We start from the raw sequence: 23,041 nt of genomic DNA, 5'->3' as shown, positions 1-23,041 counted from the left end.
AGGATTGGGTTTAACTTTTTTAAGACTTAACACAGAAAAAATTGAAACCAAAACAATTCCAGTGCTTGTTATGGCTGGAATGCGAAATCCTAGATTGTTAGCAATGGCAGGAAAAGATTTTTGAGTACAACATGTCAGCCATAACTAAAATGTGTCAACTCTGTTTCCTGTTGTTACAACAGAAAAACCACTATTGTGGTATAAAGGCATCACTACATCATCCTAAGCCATACGCCTATTACTAGAATGACAGCATATATAATTGTCATGACAGTATAACATGAGTAATAGAACTTCTCTGTTTGTCCATAGCCCACCGACCAATATCAGTGGGGCAGCCAGTCAACTTCACCCATTTCCCCTGATCAGAAATTGAAGAAACTCAGGCAACACAACAGCAATCTAAAATCAAGATTAGTTCGGATGACGGAGAAGATTAACGAACTGAGTGGCCATGCCGAAACCGGCTGTAAATGCACGACCATGTTAGCTTCTCACACAGCTCCTTGTCAGATAGAGGTAATCCTACTTTCTTTATTCCTTGTCACATAGAGGTACCCCCACTTATTCCTTGTCACATAGAAGTACTCCTACTTTCTTTATTCTTTGTCAAGTAGATGTACCCTACTTTATTTCTTGTCACATAGAGGTACTCCTACTTTCTTTATTCCTTGTCACATAGAGGTACTCCTACTTTCTTTATTCCTTGTCACATAGAAGTACTCCTACTTTCTTTATTCTTTGTCAAGTAGATGTACCCTACTTTATTCCTTGTCACATAGAGGTAATCCTACTTTCTTTATTCCTTGTCACATAGAAGTACCCCTCCTTATTTCTTGTCACATAGAGGTACTCCTACTTTCTTTATTTCTTGTCACACAGAAGTACCCCTACTTACTTTATTCTTTGTCAGATAGAAATACGTCTACCTTCTTTAATCCTTGTCACATAGAGGTACACTTACTTATTGCTTGCCACATAGAGGTACCCGCTGCTTATTTCTTGTCACATAGAAGTACTCCTATTTACTTTATTCTTTTTCACATAGAGGTACCCATACCTTTTTTGTTCCTTGTCATATAGAGGTACCCCACTGTCTTTATTCCTTGTCATTTAAGAATGTTCACTAAAGTTGACACTTTGAGTTAACTCAGTTGTTTTCCCACCTTTCCTACGACCGATTCAACTCGATTGTTTAGTTTCGCTTTGTTTTTCTGTACCTTCAATTTCCATAAGAATACAAAAATTTGGTCGCATTGTGCGTAACATGTTTTCAGTGTCACTCAAATTTGCAATTGATAGAACTATTAGTTCTTGAGATATAACCAAAATACCCAGGGTATTTCTAACTGACTGAGAAATAAAAAATGGCTGTTGGTAGAACTTTAGTGTCTAATGACACACTGATTAACATTTCATGATGAAGGATCAGAAATAGACAATGCTATAAGTTTCTCCTCAGCAACAAGAGTTTTACACTAAAACTATTAGTTTGTCTATTTATAACAAATATACACACTCTATCAGACTCAGTGTACTGCAATCATTATGTTTCTTTAGTTACCTCGAGAACATCGCAGTTTGAAATGGATAAATGAAAAATAGGTAAGAAATGCTATTGGAACAAAAATGCATCAGCCGGGAATCGAACCCGGGCCTCCCGCGTAGCAGACGAGAATTCTACCACTGAACCATCGATGCTTCACAATGGAGCGTGATCATGTGTAACGCCTGTATGACAGAGCCATTATGTAGACAAAGTCATTATGTTTCTTTAGTTACCTTTGAAAAATAAATTTTTTGGAAAATGTGAAAAGACGATTTACCTCGCTTATTTCTTTGAATTTATCAGCTTGGAGCATCAAAATGATATACAGTTCAAAAGGAGTTGTGCTATGCTAAGTGCTTTCACAGTTGATGTAAAATTGGTAAGACTGTCTAGGATCAGGGTTCTCGCTTGTCTATACAAGAAGCATCAAAGTGTTGAAGACTTGAAGCTTGATCAGTTCAAGCAAAAATATGGTTGTTGAAACCAGTGTGGTGGATACAATATGATGATTGTTGGTTTCTTGGAAGATATTACACGCTGGAATAAGACTTGGCTATCAAGCTTTCCTTTACATATGACTTCCCTGTCTATATTTCTGAACATTTTTTAAGGCGTATATTTTTGCCAGGCTCTTATCTCTTTGAAGTCACAAATGCTCCCACGATTATCTGCAGACGAGGTCATACTCATTGCAGGTGTAATCATAAAACAGGCGACAGCATTATACGCTGCTGGTTGTTGGAATGTGTCTATTGCCTTTCATAACCAACTGTTTAGAGATTACTGTAACCCTTTACTTACCTCTTTTTTATCGTATTTTTATAAACATACTTATCAGGCTTAACAGTAAATACAATACTTTATTTAATACTTTTCGCATGCTGTTTATATAATTATTTACCAGACTCAAATAAATTTGGACAAAGGTGAAGTAGGCATCCCAATTTGACAGTTTGTACTAAAGTAAGGCTATGTTAGATAACATGAATGATCAACATGCAAAGCAATATTAATAGCTACATGTATGTATAGATAAAGAATGTGATTTACTTTTTAAATCCTTGATAGTATTCAAACTATAAATATAACACAAACCTTTACAAATCTCTGAGTTAAAAAAAATCCCTATTTATATTAATAATGACTTATGGATTATATGACTATCAATTGTTACTATTATTACTCATGACTTGGGATTATATAACTGTAATAATATGACTGGATAGTTTTACTAGCTTCTACGGTTTTTCCTTCTTATTATATTAACCATATTCTTGTCATATCAAGATGACAACTAGAAAAAATCAGGGAGAACATGATCTGCGTGGTGCATTGCTATAGCACTTTAATTTTAGAAAAGGTGTTAATCTTAACAGATAATCTTTAATATATAACCTAATGTTTAACTATTTGAGTTGTTAAGGCCTGTTAACCAAACTCATGCTATTTTGTGTATGTGGATTTGACACAATCAGCAGAATAGTGATATTTACATCAGCGCTGATAGCCAATTTAAACAGAAGTCGCAGGCTATACCCTGACACACATTAGAGGGACAGCTAGCACCTGCTCATCCTGTCAATATGTTTTATTCTATTGCTAACTGCATATAGAGCCACCTACCCTACCTAATACAGAAGCGAGATCATGTAGTAGAATCAGTCAAAACCATTTATATAAAATATTTAATTACTTCTTTAATTAAAAAGTTTTTATTTCTTTCAACTTTATTGTTTAGGTTCACACCGAAGGAAGAACTACAACCAGCCTGAGCATTCCAACTACAATGTTTTCCTTCTCTACGCAGCACACAAATTCAAGCAGCCATATCTCACTCTCTATTAAGGATTCAGATATGAGAGTCTCTGGCTATAGGCCAAGAGAAGACAAACCCTCATATCCTAGTCCTAGCTGCGAATCCTTTACGACGGCTATAGAGCCACCTCAAAAGAGCACAATGGAAATAAAAAACCATACAGCTAGATGCAAAAGACGCACTTCTTATTCACCCGCTCACAAAATAATTGAAAACGATACGCTAGAAAATTTTGACCGCGTGAAAGATCACCCTTTACCGTTCAGTTCTGAATTGTACCCTACCTCTAACTCTCTACTGTCTAAACAATATCCGAAAATAACCACTGAAGGCTTATCAACTTCAGCACCGGCTGCCAATGAATTTGCATCAACAGTGAACTTGCGGCGCAATGCACAGTCGTCTGCAGCCAATGAGATGGTAACTTCAAATAGCTTATGCGATAACTGCCAGCAGTTACTGACGGCTCGCAGTCGGTGAGTATTATTAAACTATACAGCAGCATTCTGGTACAAAACTTGAGGTTTTTAATTTTGATAGCAGACAACAAAATAACTCATCTCTACTGACAGTTACCCTTTAATTGAATTCAAATTCTCAAAAACCCCGACCGCCCTTCTAAAATACTGGTTTTGCTGAATAAAGCATAAAATTGTAAAATCTGGCAATTTAGTCAACTAAATATCGTAAAATATCCAGAAGAGGAATGGGCAGATTAGTTAGGTCAACGTAGTTAGGCCTAATGTCGTAGTTAGGCCTAAGGTCGTTATGAACGACATTACATGGAGTAGTTATGCCTAACTTCATAGTTGGGCCAATGACATGTGATTTTAACCGCTGATGAATGCTAGAGCAATAGCCTTAGCACCTGGACCAATGCTATGTTAAAGGTTAAAAATTTTGAAAATGTGTTCTACCTTACCGCTTCAGTTCGATCATTGATAAAAAAAAATAAGACTCTGGCAATCCAGTGCACCTTGAGATATCGTGAATTGTAATAAATATGTGCACAGTTGTTCCATGATGTGACAAAGGTGGTTGAGTGGTACAGTTGGTAGTCTGCTTTGCTGCGAATCCGTACACCCGCGTATGATTCCCGTCCAATTTAACCTTTCTTTATTACAAACTTCCAAGCGTAACTTTGAACAGACGGACAAACAGACGGACACACAGACGGACACACAGACGGACACACCGGTGGATAAACAGACGGATGAACAGGCTTCTTATCATGATAAAGATTGTTTCTCTGACTGTAAAATTTTTTAAACAAAATTTTCTTTTCCAATAGCGAAGTTTTTCTGAGAGAACACCCTTTACCAGTTTTTAGCCAGCAAGTTTTTGTCCGGATAAGTCTATGAAACTTACCATTGCTGTGAGGCACGCTACAACAATGGTAACAACTAAATCCTTTAATGAGCCAATAATTGAATAAGTTTTACAAGGCAAAAGTCACTAATAAACTTTGAATGAGTTTTGGGAAGGCCATAAAGCTGGTCGAATATAAATGCTAAGCAGTGTAGATCAAAACGTCTAAACTTGTTTTCTATTGTACGATTGTAAATCTTACTATTTTTTTCGACAACTGATGCTATCTTTAGATTGGGGTTATTACGAAAACCGCTCCAAGAACTAAAAATTTGTATGGTGCTGTCATTCAGTGGTTTGCCAGCTTAAAGGCTAAAAGGAAGCTTGCTTTTGGAGTGCTCCACATTTTTTTACACAAGCCACGCCAAACTGGCACTTCTTAGAGAGGGACAATTGCAATGCTAATTTCACAAGTTGTATCGACCCCATTTCCATCGACCTTTGCGGACACAATGTCAGTCCATGACTATATCTGTCAGATGTTTAATGTATTTCCCTTTTTTCAATCAAATTTACGTCATAATTCCTGATTTGCTAATCGTCATGTGTTTAAATATAAAACCCAAGTTGTGGTTGCAGCAGCAGAAGTTGGTTAAATGAGTCACAACAGCGAAAAGAACTTGTGTATTTTGCAGATTGTCCAATGCCAGCATCGATTCTGGATTAAGCCAGTCATGCTCTGCTTTTCCATCGTGTAATCTAATAGGAAACGATTCTGTCCCTGGGTTTTACCAGTTTTCTTCGGTGAGTGCTGCCAAGTCAATATATTTTGGCATTCATATGTAGATTCTTATTGTAGACCTTATAACATTCTGTTATAGTTAACATTCTGTTATAGTTAACATTCTGTTATAGTTAACATTCTGTTATAGTTAACATTCTGTTATAGTTAACATTCTGTTATAGTTAACATTCTGTTATAGTTTTGTTGAATACCTTTGATAAAATAGTTCCCAAAGATAACTTCTCAAAAGATTCCTAAATTAACAATCTTATTACCAAGCACCTGTTTTTGTTTTTCATCATAAGCAGACAACTCCCATTACTTTAACTAGACCATTTCCTTTGTCGAAGGTGTTTGATGAGGATGAGGAGAGTGTGATATCAAGTAAAACTGATGACATCATCAGCATAGACTCCAGCTATGCAGAAATCCCTCCAACTTTGCCTGATGAGAAAACCAGTAAGAGTTCTACCAATAATCTGATGCCTCCACCTCCACCACCTCTTCTTTTAAGCAAACAAGGTTGGTCTTCCGTATGAAAATCCCCAATGAAGGGAAATCTTATTTAGTCATTGAATGAAGTGAATAAACCAGCGCCTGTCTGTGACCAAACAGTTATTTCTTGGTAGTTGCTCCTCAGAAGCTGACAGTTTTGATAACCTGGTAGACTTCGGGGTTTACTGTCGGGATTTCCCTTCCCCCTCTTCTGTCTGTTGAGCAGCAGTTAACATTAGGTTAAACATGGACATTACTGTACACAGCCAAAAAACCTATAAAAAATAGCTTGCACTTTCCTCAAGGTAGTAGAAGTGAGTGCGGGACATACTTCTAAATGTAACTCGGATTATCTTAAATCAACATACAGTAGTCTTACATTTAATACTTACTTTAATACCTACTTTAATATGTACTTTAACATATATTTGATCTTTTTCTATGTTCTTTGACATTTATAGCATAAACTAACTTACTTTATTATCTCTAATCTAATCCAGAAGCAGGTTTTGTGGATGCTCTGAATGCCATCAAAAGTATTCTCAAGAAATATCATCTATCAGCTGGTCGCCCATTTTATACTATCCACGATTGTCAGTGCGTCCTGGACAACTCTGGACGCTATTAACACTCTAAAGGCCACCAATTTACTCTCATATAGTTACATGTATAAGTATGTTCAAAACTTTGTTAAACTTGGTCAATTATGTCAATGAATATAAACTTAACCTTTCTTGAATTTTTTATCATAATGTGCAGATATCACTTTGTTACACCAAAACCAGATTAAAGTAGCAAATATCAGTTGATATTTACTACTACTCATGTGTAGAGCATCATTAACTTTACATTGATGTACATATTTATATAATTAATCTAGTAAATACCTAACTATAAATTAGTAACAAATAATGTGTTTGTTTTAGGCAGTCTCATAATTACGTTCACTAAATGCAAATTAATGTCTAATTGCTAATGTTATTGTATATCCAATACGAAGTGTTAAACAGAAAATGGTAGAGAAGCACATAATTGTTTATGACAATTTTGGAAGAGGTTCCATAATTCTAACTCGTACCTTCGATTGTAACTCTATGAAGTCTAAAGGAACGTTTTCAAAGCCTGTTATTTGTATTATTGTATTGTTGCAGTTCCAAAGTCTGTTATTTGTATTATTGTATTATTTTATTGTTGCAGTTCCAAAGTCTGTTATTTGTATTATTGTATTATTTTATTGTTGCAGTTCCAAAGTCTGTTAATTGTATTATTGTATTATTTTATTGTTGCAGTTCCAAAGTCTGTTATTTGTATTATTGTATTATTGTATTGTTGCAGTTCCAAAGTCTGTTATTTGTATTATTGTATTATTTTATTGTTGCAGTTCCAAAGAAGAAAAAATATAAACCAAAAGTCAGTCTCAGGCCTCTACATTGGAGAAGAATTCTTCTTAATTCTAGGTTAGTAGCATAAAATGTACTAGTATTTCGGGCTGGGGCAACCTTTTGATTCGGAGGCTACGTTAGGATCTAAAATTTGACAAAAGCATCAGACCATTTGTGCAGATTACAGAGTGTTCAACCATACATAGTATCATTGACTTGCTTGTGTGTGACAGCATTTCTCACTAGCCTTGTTTCTGATTTGCCTACAACCAGTTTCGACGGTATGACTGCCTCACGTGATCTAACTGGAAGATCAAAGACACTTATAACAGGTGTTTGGACTGTGTCAGGTGTTGTTTCAGCATCAGCGGGCATCTGTAGTTGCAAAAGTATGAACTATACATATTCAGCCAGAAATTTAATCAGAAGCAGACAATATTTTGTTGTATAATTTATTGCCTAAATGTAGGATATGAAGTGAAGCGTTTTACAATTATCATTATAATCTACAATTACACGTATCTCTCACTGGTTCAGTCAACACCAGCTGACTACAGTACACACAAGCAAACAATACTCAAACAATGAGCTGCATTGTTTTGGTAGATAAGTGATCAGGTGGAAAAGATGCTGGATTTTTAATATAACTATGCATTTACTCTGTGATATAGTAAATGAGTTTGCGGTTTTCTCATCATTAGTTTCTTCAGGTGATGTGAGATCCCTTGCAGCTTGAACTCTTTGATATTTTGGCTACTAACAAACCTCATTTAGTGTTCAGTGTGATTTGCATGAGTCCAGCAGTGCAAGCTGTTGAGATGACTTTAACTGATATGCAACGGACCTCTCAAGCCCTTTGTGCTCAGCAGCTCAGAAATTTGGTCGATCATCAGCTTTTTCTATTAGAGAAAGCTGATTAGGATGTGGTAGATGACTGTAATGAATTATGCAATCCATGATAGCTAGCTTAGGGATTTAATTGAAAAAGCGATCGAATCTGATTATACTAATGGCACATGGGCAAAAAATGATATTTGGTTTTTTTCTACTGAACTCGGAATGGCTAATTGCTCTATCGCTTTGTTAGCTTATTAACTAACAAAGCTGCACTAAACTGATAATGTTTAGGCTGGAAAGATGCTAACAATGGTACCCTACCATAGACCACATTTCCTACAATCTTTTGCTGCAATAATAGAGTATGTCAACCGTACTTGCGGGCTACATTAAATCGTTTAACAGGCTGTACATAATATAGTTAGTACTACAAGTAGATAATTGAGTTAGGAGTACAAGTGTATATAGTCTATGGTAGAGTAAGTAGTACAAGTGTATATAGTCTATGGTAGAGTTAGTAGTACAAGCATATATAATCTATGGTAGAGTTAGTAGTACAAGTGTATATAGTCTATGGTAGAGTTAGCAGTACAAGTGTATATAGTCTATGGTAGAGTTAGTAGTACAAGTATATGTAATATAGGGTAGTGTTAGCAATACAATGGTGTTTAGTCTATGGTAGAGTAAGTAGTACAAGTGTATATAGTCTATGGTAGAGTTAGTAGTACAAGTGTACATAGTCTATGGTAGAGTTAGTAGTACAAGTGTATATAGTCTATGGTAAAGTTAGTGGTACAAGTTTGTATAGTCTATAGTAGAGTTAGTAGTACAAGTGTATATAGTCTATGGTAGAGTTAGTAGTACAACTGTATATAGTCTATGGTAAAGTTAGTGGTACAAGTGTGTATAGTCTATAGTAGAGTTAGTAGTACAAGTGTATATAGTCTATAGTAGAGTTAGTAGTACAAGTGTATATAGTCTATAGTAGAGTTAGTAGTACAAGTGTATATAGTCTATGGTAAAGTTAGTAGAACAAGTGTATATAGTCTATAGTAGAGTTAGTAGTACAGGTGTATATAGTCTATAGTAGAGTTAGTAGTACAGATGTATATAGTCAATGGTAGAGTTAGTAGTGCAAGTGTATATAGTCTATGGTAGAGTTAGTAGTACAAGTATATGTAATATAGGGTAGTGTTAGCAATGCAATGGTGTTTAGTCTACAATGAAATTAATTATTAAATAAAAATACAATAATTATTATAATTGCGAGAGGAGACAACCCCCATTTGACTAAAACAATCAGTCTGATGCTCTCAGACGTACAAAGTTCTACGACGGTTTTGTTAGTTTGTGACTAAAAGCTTAGTTTCAAATATATCCAGAAGTTTTTACTGTAGTAGTCAATGTCTGCATTTTGTACTGTCCACCATTTGTTATGGTGCTATCTCCGTGGTAACGAGTTTTAAGTATAGTCTCTTAGTATGCCATGCTTTATTGATTAATCGGGTCATTTTAATTCACAATTCATTGCAAAAATATCACAAATCAATTCACAGTTCTTTGACCATCCTAACTTCAATGACTCAATTCAATTCTTTCAAATAAATCAAATAAATTCTCTATCATTTCTTCCAAAAATTGTGTTATGGCAATGTATCAAAATGACAATAATATATAATTGTTAATTTAGCTCAGTCTATTGACTGTTTGTATAGTGAATATATCAACTACATGTGTTTCACTAATGATTTCATTTCTGGAGGATTTAAGTCATGCCTATCATTTTTAGCTGGCGTACACTCGGTATTTCTTTACTGTGGAACAGAGTTTCTGTCATTTAACTACAATATTAAATTTTTTAGAATCAGCAAACAATTCTGCACCAGATTCGATGCATTTGAAGAACCAAAGGAATATTCAATATTTTGTAGTTTAGTGAAAAGTGCTGCAAAGAAAGCGCTTTGGTTTTTGCAGTTTGACCAACACAGTGACACACATCTTATGAAAAAATGTTGTCAATGTAGACAATAATATCATCAGTCCAGTGTTGAAGGATTTCAGTAGCAGAAGTACGTTTTTGGTCGCTGTTTACAATATTTTTTCATTCATCCCAAGCTGGAAATTAAAAAGAAATGAAACCACAATTTTATGCTGTTTTGTGAGTAATGGAAAACTATGCAACTGGTACGTTTTTGGCAAAACAATAACCGACATCACTCAATCTATAGAGGCAAAGTTTTGGGTAGATCTGATAACAGTGCAATCGGTGATCGTTTTTTTTGTATAGGTGAGAAGGCGAGTCGTTATAAAGGTGTTTGGTAGCATGAGCGATATTCACGAGCAGCTATAAAGGTTATGAATTAGCTTACTGCCGGTGCGCAGGCAAACCATAAAGCTAGTGCGTAGCAAATATTTTTGACCAATAAGAACACAGAGATATAGACAGAGATGTACACTCAGTATACATTGAGTGTACACTGTGTATACTCTGTATACACATATCTGTATACACAGAGATGTATATACAGAGATCACTGTGTACACAGAAATATCGAAGTATTTTAAAAATGTGTGGTGACAATTACTACACTGACGTCTTGGTTTTATCGCACATCAAGTAACAGAATGTGTTACTTAGGAAAGTAACACAAAAGTTTTCGTGAACGCAGTACGTAATTATAAAGGGAAGGAAGGTACATTTTGATTAGTCATTTTCTTTTCTCTATAGTACATACTAGAGCTTGTGGCAAGGTGTTTTATGTGCTTAGTCAGCATGTTTGCAATGTTGTTTTTATATTGCAACTAGTTTGCTATAGGAGGTTTGGATTTTAATTCACGTACAGTTATTGGTAAAAAGCTGTTATAAAAGCTGTTATTTTGCTTATTTAAAATAAAAAATCGATTAATTCTTACTAGTAGGATACTTCGAGTATCTACAGTAAATAAAATATACCAGACAATCGATTCTTTTCAATTCATTTGTGAAGTAACCATTTAGGCTTGCTCGAGCATGCATGTTAATTCGAGTGCCTATCTTTGACTAGTACTACTACTGTATTATTGCTATATTGCATTCCAATTCTACATATTTTTTAGGACAAGCGGAATACTCAAGCGACAAAAACACCATGCAACTGTATGGGAAAAAATGGAAGAGCCAAAAATTGACAAGGATGAGATTGAAGAACTCTTTTCTCTCGATGTCTCTCAGGTAAAGTACCAAAAGAACTTGTTGAAATTTAGTAAAACAAATGCAATTCCATAGCCTTGCATGACACCCGAGTAGTTAGTACAAACCAATGTTAGTATGGTCATTATTTTTGTGTGACAGGTGTCAGCGAGTTGCCATGGTAGGACTGGTGTCATTAAGATGTTATGCATGACAAGTGTGTCTCACTTTATTATATGTGACACGTGTTCTCAATATATGCAGAAATGGCAAGTGTCATGTGTATTAGGATGCAAAACAATTATGACCCGTTATTAAGCATGCTTGTGCTTATTCATCATAAAATTAGATTTTTTCCACATAAACCGACTCAATGATACAAATTTGTTTGGGCACAAATAAAAACAAACTGATAGCCCTCCAGAAAAATTACGAAAATTTGATAAAATAATGATCGATTCTGTTAAGAAAATATTGTTCACTAAAAGCATTCAGTCACCGATGATTGATTTGAAATTTGCCAAAAAACCATAAGAATACTGCAAAGGAAACATGCGTTGATAAGCGGTTTTGTTTAACAAAATGTTTTCGCTAAATAACAAAAACGACGTCAAACTCACATATGCGAAATTCTGCTTCCTACACTATCAACCAACCTTGGCATGGTTCCAGTCATATTATAACTTCTGATTGATTATATTGATTATAACTTCAATGTTGATTGAAGAATAGAAAGAAACTTGAACAATCTAACTTTAATCATAAAAGGGAATTGCTAATTGGGTGACTGCTAATTGAGTGACTGCTAATTGACCAATCAAAAATTAGAATTGAAAATTGACCAATCTGTAAAATAAGAATTATTTTATATTCACTGCCTGCCTCCCCAAAGTCTTTGAATATCCTTTTAGAAAGTTACCAGAACTAACCTTGTTCCATGTATGATAAATAGATGTTCCTTTATCGGCAATAGAAACTGATAGTTGAAAATGACCTTGACCAAGTAATATCATTGGCCAATATAGAGTTTGTGAAAACATAGTTGGAGATTGTGAATTTAGAAAATTGATTACAACTACAGTTGAATGAAAGAAAACATTGTAGTAGTTTGTAGTGTAGCAACCAAGGCTATGCGTTACACGAGCTCAGCTTAACTAGATATGAAAGGCTATTTAATACAATCCATCGTTTTTTTGACGTCATCAAGTCGTTTGCGCATGCGCTCGTTCACGAAAAAGCCGCCATTTTTGTAGAAAACGATCGTTTTTCTTTGATTTATTAGTACTTTTAAGTATTGTTTTGATACTATAATAAAAAATTGCAAACAAAAACATCGTTTTCAAATTATCATTGCGAAAGCTTCGTGTTTCTAATGAAAAAATTGTCTATAAAGATGGCCGACAACGATAAAATGACGTCACGAAAAAACGAAGGATACATCTAACAGTATATGTGCCATCCACATTGCAATAAGGAAAAAGGTGTCACACACCAATTTTTAGGTTGACAACATGCATAGCTAAAACAACATTAGTTGACAGTGTATGACAAGTGCTTACCAAATTTCCTTTAGCAAAAGGTTGTACTTCATTGCTTTTTCAAGTATAAACACATCGTTGATTCTAGCCACCAATGACATTTTCTTTTGTTCTGAGCTCTATTAGACACCAAGTGATTGGTCAAATTTTTAGTGTTTAGGTCATGCATAGTTATTAGTTAGTCTATTGGCAGAGAATTCCAAACTATTAGTTATTCTCTCTTGGCAGAGAATTCCAAGCTACTAGTTATTCTCTTGGCAGAGAATTGCAAACTGTTGGTTATTCTCTCTTGGCTGAGAGTTTAAAGCTATTAGTTATTCTCTCTTTGCAGAGAATTCCGAGAGGTTCAATTAGAAGAAGAAACTTCACCAAAGTGCTAGACAGAAAGCGGTCTCAAAACCTTGCAATTGTACTCTCAGGCATCCGACAGCCATTTCCCGAGATAAAAAAAGGTAAGAAACAACCTTCCTCCTTGTGACTCAACCTTTTGTCTAGTACAACCGACCAATTTTGTAAAAAACATTTCAGATGTGTTGAAACAAATTCCTTAGATTTTTGGCTTTTTAGATCCCAGATAACAGATATGTTGAATTGGAAAGTTTTCAATTTAATAGTAGTAAAAAGGATAGTCTCCTTGTAAAAGATCACTCCCTTTGATCTATAATATTTTACACATAATAGCAAACATTTGGTACTTTACTAGAGAGAAGTCAATGCTTGCTTAAAGAATAGAGAAAGCATAATATTATTATGCTTTATTATTTATCTTGAGGTGTGGAATGGTGTTTTAAAAAAAGAATCAAGGAGATTGACCAACCAGAAGCTGAGATATAGCCAGCCAAACATAGGTCTACCAAAAAACATAAGTGTTTTGGTAATCCTCATATTAGCATAAAAATATGACGTATGAAATCGACTTGTGTGCCATTGGTCAATCAAGCCAACTAATGCGCGCTCCTATAACAATCACGACGGTTTAATTGGTTTAATCGTAGAAAGAATAGACTAATCAAATTGGGCCTAACAATCATTGCTCCAAAAATTCCGAACCAGTCCCTCTGACGTGTAGATTAGTTTTAGCATGAAATAATTACACGCATCTATGATCAGTTCAGTAAGTAATATATTAAATGATAAGATATGAACTTCAGCATAAGTATCTGCATAGTATTTTCTTCAATCAATCATCAATCTCGATTATCATTTGGAATTTTCTACAAATTATATTAATTACATCGTTAATTCTATACAAAGGTATATTATTATTTTGTATAATATGCATTATGATTATATTAATTAATCATAAAAAACAATTATAGATAACATAGACAGAAGAATCAAATCAAAAGTTGTTTTCTTTTCTTACGACAAGAGCAGCACGGTCAAGTTATTCTTTTCAAAAATATGGCTGTAGTGAACTTACAGTTTAATTAACAGTGACAATAATCCTAAAAATCAACTAAATGCTGCAGTAGGTACAAAGATGAAGAAGGAACAAAGATTTACACCCGCGTGTCTTATTCGACTGGTAAACAAACTGCGAATAGCGGATATTGTAAATTATAGACCGGCATAGGCTATACACGCGCCGTTTGTTCAACAGACGATCTTCGGTGCATATAGAGTTGAAGTTTGAGGCACAATAATCAAAATATCCTCTTCTGTTTTGACAAATCATGGCAGGGGGTTGTGGGCAGTTGCCTTAACCACACAATGTTTGCTTGATTTTTTTGAGAAACCAAAGCTTGTCTGTAAATTATTTACTACCGCGAGAAGCGTTTCGCATCTCACAGCCTAAAACAATCAGTATACGCAATGGAGGTAAGGGTGCGCAACTCCGGCACATATCCAATAAGTCGATTTTATACGTCACAACTTTTGGGGTTTTCGAGGGGTTTTTCCTCCGATTCGTTTTTAGGTAGACCTATGTTTGGCTGGCTATATCTCAGCTTCTGGTTGGTCAATCTCCTTGATTCTTTTTTTAAAACACCAGTCAACACCTCAAGATAAATAATAAAGCATAATAATATTATGCTTTCTTTATTCTTTAATTAAATAGGAAATTTTTTTATACCAATTATTTTCAGTTTTAATTGAATTTTAAATACATGTTTACAGCTCTCATCAACTGCGATGTAGCATTCTTGGGAATAGATACCTGGAGATCTATATATGATGCTGTGAGTACAACCTTTACACATATGTATGTACACATCTATTTACACATCTATGCATACATCTATGCATACATCTATTAAGACGTCTATTTACACATCTATGCATACATCTATGCACACGTCTATGCATACATCTATGCACACATCTACTCAGTCTTTCATCTCATAAGCTGGGTGGTTTTAATTGCATATTTACTTATATGCATTATAGTTCCTACCTTATATTCTGATGTATTGTTGTGGAACTCCATAGCCTGAACACGGAAAAAATTTGGCATGCACTGTGTTTGTTGGGGCTTAAATAAAGTTTAGCTGGAGTTAGTGAGATACAGTTGTTGAATAGAGAAACTCATTCATTTTCGTACAGCTCATAGTTACTGCTATAATGTAGTTGCAGTGTATTTATTAAATTGGCTAACTTTACGGTAAACATTTGTTAAAATATAGCCAACTCCATGCTTTCTCCCTAACAAAAAGACTAGCTAAGTTTTGTGCCAGTGTATGTACATACAGACTTTATAACGATTGAAGATCATCAACTTCTTGTGCTAACTTTAGAGAGCAACCGAGAAAGAGATGACAGAAATTCAGGACCAGGTAGAGACGAATCCAAGATGCGTTCTTGACAAACCAGAGCAGTGAGTTGATTTTAAACTCAATTCAATTTTTGAATTGCTAACCATTCAAGAATTTAATCATTCTTCTGAACACCGGTGTTGACATCAGCAGTGGATAAGGACTGACTCCTTGTCTGAGTTTTCTACTTTGACAAATTAAATGCTTTTACTCCCTCCTCTTGAGCTCCTCATCTCATGTCAATACAAGTCTTTCAGAGTCGCACCCATCCTTTGTGAATGAGTGCTTTCAAATTTTTTATGCATGAAAAGTGGGATACTGTTTTTAAAATCAAACACAGTTTGTCAAAGATAAAATAATGTTCATCTGTCAGAACAATTATTTCTCTGCATTCATGCAGATCGTTATTTTTTTATTAATACTTTGGCTAGCTGTAAAACGGTCAGAGTTCGGTCAGAGTTCGGTGTTTTTTGAATTGCCGCTTTTTGATTGGTTGATCACCTCAATCAACCTATTATCTCTTAGGTTTCTTTTCAACTTGAATGAGCTCCAGTTTGGGACAGATCGAATTAAGTGCTTCTTACTGAGAGCTCACTACGAAGAGGTGATAAGAGATATCAGCTCACAAATAGACAAGATGGCTGCTACCTGTAATCATCTCACCACTTCTGAGAACATAGGAAAACTTTTGTCCCATGTGCTGGCTGTGGGAAATTATCTCAACGGAGGTATGTTTAATAAAGCTGCCATGGCATGTTATATTGTTTGATAGCAAATGCTCAAATTAATTCTATTTTTGCTAAGAATGCTCAGGTTAACCATATTGCTTGCTAGAGGTGCACTGGTTAACCATATTACTTGCTAGAGATGCACTGGTTAATCATATTGTTTGCTAGAAATGCACTGGTTAACTATATTGTTTGCTAGAGATGCACTGGTTAACTATATTGTTTGCTAGAGATGCACTGGTTAACCATATTGTTTGCTAGAGATGCACTGGTTAACTATATTGTTTGCTAGAGATGCACTGGTTAACTATATTGTTTGCTAGAGATGCACTGGTTAACTATATCATTTGCTAGAGATGCACTGGTTAACTATATTGTTTGCTAGAGATACACTGGTTAACCATATTGTTTGCTAGAGATGCACTGGTTAACCATATTGTTTGCTAGAGATGCACTGGTTAACTATATCGTTTGCTAGAGATGCACTGGTTAACCATATTGTTTGCTAGAGATGCACTGGTTAACCATATTGTTTGCTAGAGATGCACTGGTTAACCATATTGTTTGCTAGAGGTGCATTGGCTAACCATATTGTTTGCTAGAGATGCACTGGTTAACTATATCGTTTGCTAGAGATGCACTGGTTAACCATATTGTTTGCTAGAGATGCACTGGTTAACCATATTGTTTGCTAGAGGTGCATTGGCTAACCATATTGTTTGCTAGAGATGCACTGGTTAACCATATTGTTTGCTAGAGGTGCATTGGCTAACCATATTGTTTGCTAGAGATGTTTGGTTAACCATATTGTTTGTTAGAGGTGCATCGGTTAACCATATTGTTAGCTAGAAGTGCGCCGATTCATGTAATGTGTACTAGATCTGTACTAGTTTTTTGTATCCTAAAGAGCCTTCAATCTAATGGCAAGGGTTTCCTTCAAACACGATCTTTAGCTTAAAAAACATATTGTTTAAAGACAGTTTGGTACGGAAACAATATCATTGGGTGTGTTGGTATGATAAAAAAATTTATAGAAAGAAATTGGCTGTTTATTCATTTGAAAGCAGATATATAACTTAATAGATATATAGTTACTATATGTGCTTGTATAAAAACCTGTCCTTAAAAAACTATTTGAAAAAGAGAATTTTCCTAAAACTTGGCATATTAGCTGATCCTTCCAAATACCAGAGAATTTTGTGTGAGACGTTAAAAACAAATCAGCAATATACGTTGATATAGAGGCTCATTATCACCAAATGCTTGAAGTTTTCCTAACTTTAGTACTACTAGTGCTATGAAACTGCCAAGGCCGATTCTGAGCTGTGGTAATAATATTCAAATAACACTGCTTCACCAAAACTTACTACTTTTAGGAAATGAGCAGAGAGGACAGGCTGATGGTTATGCACTAGATGTTCTTCCAAAACTCAAACATGTGCGCGGGAAGGTGAGCTGATTTTTATATGACCTCATAAACTAGTGGCTAGTTATAGACTAGCGGCTATTTATAGACTAACGGCTATTTATAGACTAGCGGCTAGTTATAGACTAGCGGCTAGTTATAGACTAGCGGCTATTTATAGACTAGCGGCTATTTATAGACTAGCGGCTATTTATAGACTAGCGGCTATTTATAGACTATAGCGGCTATTTATAGACTATAGCGGCTATTTATAGACTATAGCAGCTATTTATAGACTATAGCGGCTATTTATAGACTATTGCGGCTATTTATAGACTATAGAGGCTTTTTATAGACTATAGCGGCTATTTATAAACTATAGCGGCTATTTATAAACTATAGCGGCTATTTATAGACTATAGCGGCTATTTATAGACTATAGCGGCTATTTATAGACTAGCGGCTATTTATAGACCAGCGGCTATTTATAGAATAACCGCTATAGCAAATTATGAAATGACTACAACAGCAACCTATAACCTGCCGTTAAATGGTGGAATTGTATGTAGGGTTAAGGGAAGCTACGAGCTAAGATGCTTGAAAACTTGACTTTCAAATCATCAATTCTGCTTTCCAATCTGGAAGTAATTAACAGCTTTTTCCAGAACTTTCCTTTTAACATAGTTTCCTTTTTATCTTTCAGAAGCAAACTACACTCTTGGAATATATAGCCTCAAAATATAAATTGAAGTGTGGTACAACACGGGGCCATGTAGAGAATCCCTTACCATTTGTAGTCGACCTTGACAGCGTCAGCAAAATAAGCTATGAAGAGCTTCAGCAGTCTTTAGCTCTACTCAATACACAAATTTCAGGTTGGTTATTATTTGAGGCTAGTGGTTGCCCTTCCTTGTCCTGTTCAGTGGCCTTTTTGAAGCGCCTATACATTTACAAAGTAGCACAATTGCAAATAACTTTGGACTACATTGCTCAGTTTATATTATAAGCTGAATGTTAACACCAAATAATCGTACATCAAATGTAAATAAATGTTTATCTTTTCGATGAGCAAAATATGAACTTAGAATTTAACATTATTTCCCTATAAACATATATGATTTGAAACAGAAAGAAACTAGAATTAATTCAATGAAGATGACTGTTCCCTTATTAACGTTTTTCATGACAACAACTATTGTCATACAGAATGCAAAGCTCTGATGGTCAAGGTAGAGACAACACTTTCTGACCATACATCCAATCAGATGTTCTACAATGTGATGACAACATTTATTGACCAATCAACTGAAGCCATTACTAATCTTTACACAAAAGTAACTGAAAGCAACTCACTGTAAGTTGGTCACTCTTTTGAATTAGCAGTATTGACACCTGGAGTTGTATTCTCCTGCTAAAATATGAATAACTTGAGTTTGTTATCCACAATATACATGTAGTATCTGTCTTTATTAATGAATGAATTTACTCTACTACTGAGTAACATAAATAATTTGTATAGAAACTATCAGTGCTTTTATGACAGCTTTGCCTCTCTTTTTACAGATTCCAGAGCACCTGCCAGTTCTTTTCAGCGCCTGACAAGGAGAACCTTTCTCTGACTCCAGCCATCTTTTTCGAGCCCTGGGTGACATTTGCTAGAGACTTGCACGATGTTTGGGACAAGAGGTCCCAGTCCCTTCCTAGCCGTGCTTCTGCTAACTTTTAGCTAAGTTTCTTGCGATTTTCAAATTATCTTTTTGATGTAATAAAGAATTAAGACCACATAATTTTGTAAATATATGATACAATGTTAATTTTCATTTAGTTTACTTGAATGGACTGTTCCCTATTGACCAACACCCTCTTAAACTAAATCATGAGAAAGAGGATGCTTTTTCTTTTTTGTCCTTCACAGCTTGGGACATTCTTGGTCTTATCTGTATAACCTCTGTGGGATGAATCTTCCTTTATTAGGTGTAGTACATCTATATGATTTACATACATGTAAGTACTATCTATTTATTACTTGTATTCTCAATGCATGTGCTGTTTTGCTCAGGGTTGATTTTATCATATTTTTTGGACATTAATATTTGTTAGTTGGCCACACAAATGGTAGAAACGTACGATTGGTTTTAATTCCAATAAAACCATGACATTGATCAAAGAGCTGCTAGTGGAATGATAGTAAAGTTAATATTTTCGAAGATGTCTGAACTATGAGCATGAACTGTATATGAAAAAAGCTGGTAAGAAGTAGGCAGATGCATAGCAAAATATAGCTATATATCGCTAGATATATAGCTATATCACTATATATAGCTATATCTAGCAACATATAGCTTATCTATCAATATATAGCTATATATAGCGATATATGAATAGTGAAACATAGCTACACACCTCTGGCAAAGGATGAATAATAAAACTTGGCCATTCAATTCTAATAACAGAAAAATAGCAATACTTAGATATATAGCTCTAGCAACCGATAAATAGCCAAACAGCTATGTACCTCAAAAACAATTTAACAGCAAAACTTACCCAAATATATCTAACAATGAGTGATTAGCAATGCATAGCTATATACATCTAGCAACAGATGAATAGTAAAACAGCTATATAGCTCTAGCAATGAGTTTATTGCTTAGATTACTATTTCAACAGTTAAGAGAGCACGTCTAACTTTGTGTAGGGCTAGGCAGCTGTATTTTCTGGCGAGCTTTAGTAATGCTGCTGCCATTGCCACTTAATGTACTAACAAGTACTCACTTGGCATGTCAAAAGATGTCAGTGGAACCAGCTCAACGACATGTGTGTTATAACCAAGACATGAAACAGTAAGTCATCCAAAACATCCTGACAATGACACTTTTTACAACACCATTAATGCATTCATTGTATAAGTGTAATATGACAAACAATGCATGCAAAAGCAAATGAAGTGTTTACTAAAATAGATTTTATTAACCAAAAAGTTACAAATCACCAGCAACACAGTTAATCATAATTTTATCATGTCTGTATGTATAATAAATATGTAAAGTACTGGTGTAAATTTATACTGCATAGCAGTATGCCGTTACAGCCAACTTTCGTACAATTGATAACGCTATGTAGCTGAGGCAAGGCTATATAGCTAATGCAGCTATACAACTAGAAGCTAGATAGCTAATGCAGTTCAAATAACAAAAGTAGCAAATAGTAGGTAGCAGGAGTCCTTTTCAGGATGCATTGGTTGTGCTATAGCATACACAGTATCATAATGCTAGCTAATTACTGGGTAAACGATCGACTGCATAACCGTCTCTCTCAATCAGCCACCTATTGGCTCCAATGCCTGCAACTGATTGGGCCTCAGGGTCTCTACAGCTGCACTCACTGCAAATGATAGCAACAAGAATAAACATAAACTTGGTCAACAAAAGGTTGAACATAAACTTGGTCGACGAAAGGCTCAACATAAACTTGGTCAACGAATGGTTGAACATAAACTTGGTCGACAAAAGGTTGAACATAAACTTGGTCGACAAAAGGTTCAACATAAACTTGGTCGACAAAAGGTTGAACATAAACTTGGTCGACACAAGGTTGAACATAAACTTGGTCGACAAAATGATGAACATAAACTTGGTCGACAAAAGGTTGAACATAAACTTGGTCGACAAAAAGTTGATCACAAACTTGGTCGACAAAAGGTTCAAAATAAACTTGGTCGACAAAAGGTTGAACATAAACTTGGTCGATGAAAAGTTCAACATGAACTTGGTCGAAGAAAGGTTCAACATGAACTTGGTCGACGAAAGATTGAACATAAACTTGATTGACAAAAGGTTGAACATAAACTTGGGTGACAAAAGGTTGAACATAAACTTGGTCGACAAAAGGTTGAACATAAACTTGGTCGACAAAAAGTTGATCATAAACTTGGTCGACAAAAGGTTCAAAATAAACTTGGTCGATGAAAGGTTGAATATAAACTAGATCGACAAAAGGTTGAACATAAATTTGGTCGACAAAAGGCTAAAAAACATCAGAAAATTGGTAACAGTATCCAGTGTTGCAGGTCATACATTAACCCAAAATCTGCCATTGCATGCTATCAGTTTATCTTTTGTCATTTCATTTATGATATATGTATTTACTATAATCTAGCTCCAAAATATGTCACAAGTGATTTATTGTTGTTACAAAAATAAGTGTTCCGACTAATTACAAATCTGCATCATATTTCAGCATTTTAATTTCAATGAATTATCTTCCCAAATCTTTGCATTTTTTCACTCTGCCCTTGCTAAATATTTATTTTACGCCAGTTATTGGTTTCAAAATCTTTCATGGTTTGTACCCTCATTTTTTACATGACAGTTACAGGTTTTTAACTCATTTCAGCTTACCTAATATGAACATATTTGCAACAACTTCTAACAACTATTTTGCATGTAAAATCCCAAGCACCTTTAACAATGTTTCAACTAATATAAGTTCTCTTATCAGACAAAAGTATTTGATTTTATTGAGTAACTGTTGCTTTTTATTTCATGGTTTTTGCATGTTATAATGAACAAGACGCGAGTTGTCTTCTCTATTCATGTATGTATAGCTTTTTATTGACATTAGTAGTCATCAACAAAAAGATGTTTTACGTTACATGACCAAATAGAAATGAGGAGACAGAAAAAAGGAATTATTAAGGAAGCCAAACAAAAGTGTTTTAAAATTTGGTAATATAATTATTATAGTGATGTGGAAGAATCAGGATAGTGAATTATAGTAACAAAAAGTTCATTATCTAAAATTTATAGCATAATTTGGCAAAATTTCTGCTTGAAAATGAATTATTGTCAATAACACAATATATTGTCTTTCCAGCTATAGCTATTAAAACCTAGGAATGAATGCTCCGCTTCATGCTGGATTTGATCTCAAACCTCCCGTTCACCAGGTGATAATCTAACCAATTAAGCTATGCGAGATGCAATTGATTCGTTAGGCAATATAAGACTGGTCAAATATGCATAGCTCTCTGCGTTATGCAATGTCACTAAAGCTTGCTCTCACAGCTCTTATTAGTAAGTTTAGCAATACGGATAGTAGCTTACTCAGATTAGTCATTGGCAATGTGCCAGGCTAATGGCAAGTGGCAGGCAACTACATCACCTGCCACTGTTTATAAGCTGTTTTTTAATACCCGTGCAACGCTGGACATTCGGCTAGTTAGAATATATAACATAAAAAAGCTAAATATCTACATCTAAATGAAAGGTCTTAATGTAT

General features: G+C 34.9%; 2 protein-coding genes and 1 non-coding gene across 4 annotated transcripts in view; 1 reads left to right on the top strand and 2 right to left on the bottom strand.

Annotated features, from left to right (window-relative positions):
• Nucleotides 1–19,931, top strand: part of LOC137397194 (uncharacterized) — a 60,609-nt gene extending 40,678 nt beyond the window's left edge. The window contains exons 12-25 of the mRNA XM_068083482.1: nucleotides 313–519; nucleotides 3,288–3,841; nucleotides 5,369–5,477; nucleotides 5,808–5,979; nucleotides 7,334–7,409; nucleotides 11,268–11,382; nucleotides 13,210–13,330; nucleotides 14,997–15,058; nucleotides 15,614–15,693; nucleotides 16,157–16,359; nucleotides 17,736–17,809; nucleotides 18,468–18,639; nucleotides 18,971–19,118; nucleotides 19,328–19,931. Of these exons, the coding sequence (XP_067939583.1) occupies nucleotides 313–519; nucleotides 3,288–3,841; nucleotides 5,369–5,477; nucleotides 5,808–5,979; nucleotides 7,334–7,409; nucleotides 11,268–11,382; nucleotides 13,210–13,330; nucleotides 14,997–15,058; nucleotides 15,614–15,693; nucleotides 16,157–16,359; nucleotides 17,736–17,809; nucleotides 18,468–18,639; nucleotides 18,971–19,118; nucleotides 19,328–19,490 (2,256 nt within the window). The 3' untranslated portion in view covers nucleotides 19,491–19,931. The remainder of the gene's footprint in view (nucleotides 1–312; nucleotides 520–3,287; nucleotides 3,842–5,368; nucleotides 5,478–5,807; nucleotides 5,980–7,333; nucleotides 7,410–11,267; nucleotides 11,383–13,209; nucleotides 13,331–14,996; nucleotides 15,059–15,613; nucleotides 15,694–16,156; nucleotides 16,360–17,735; nucleotides 17,810–18,467; nucleotides 18,640–18,970; nucleotides 19,119–19,327) is intronic.
• Nucleotides 1,631–1,701, bottom strand: Trnas-gcu (transfer RNA serine (anticodon GCU)). The gene has a single exon. It is a non-coding gene; the product is annotated as a tRNA-Ser (tRNA).
• Nucleotides 19,932–20,660: 729 nt separating the features above from the next.
• Nucleotides 20,661–23,041, bottom strand: part of LOC137396326 (pappalysin-1-like) — a 72,093-nt gene continuing 69,712 nt past the window's right edge. For both annotated transcript variants that reach the window (XM_068082549.1, XM_068082550.1), the window contains one exon: nucleotides 20,661–21,145. In XM_068082549.1, the coding sequence (XP_067938650.1) occupies nucleotides 21,037–21,145 (109 nt within the window). In that variant the 3' untranslated portion in view covers nucleotides 20,661–21,036. The remainder of the gene's footprint in view (nucleotides 21,146–23,041) is intronic.

Source organism: Watersipora subatra, chromosome 5 (genome assembly GCF_963576615.1).
Source record: "Watersipora subatra chromosome 5, tzWatSuba1.1, whole genome shotgun sequence".
In the NCBI taxonomy this organism is placed as follows: domain Eukaryota; kingdom Metazoa; phylum Bryozoa; class Gymnolaemata; order Cheilostomatida; family Watersiporidae; genus Watersipora; species Watersipora subatra.
Note: the sequence above shows the minus strand (reverse complement) of the source record. Positions and strands in the feature narration are given on the sequence as shown.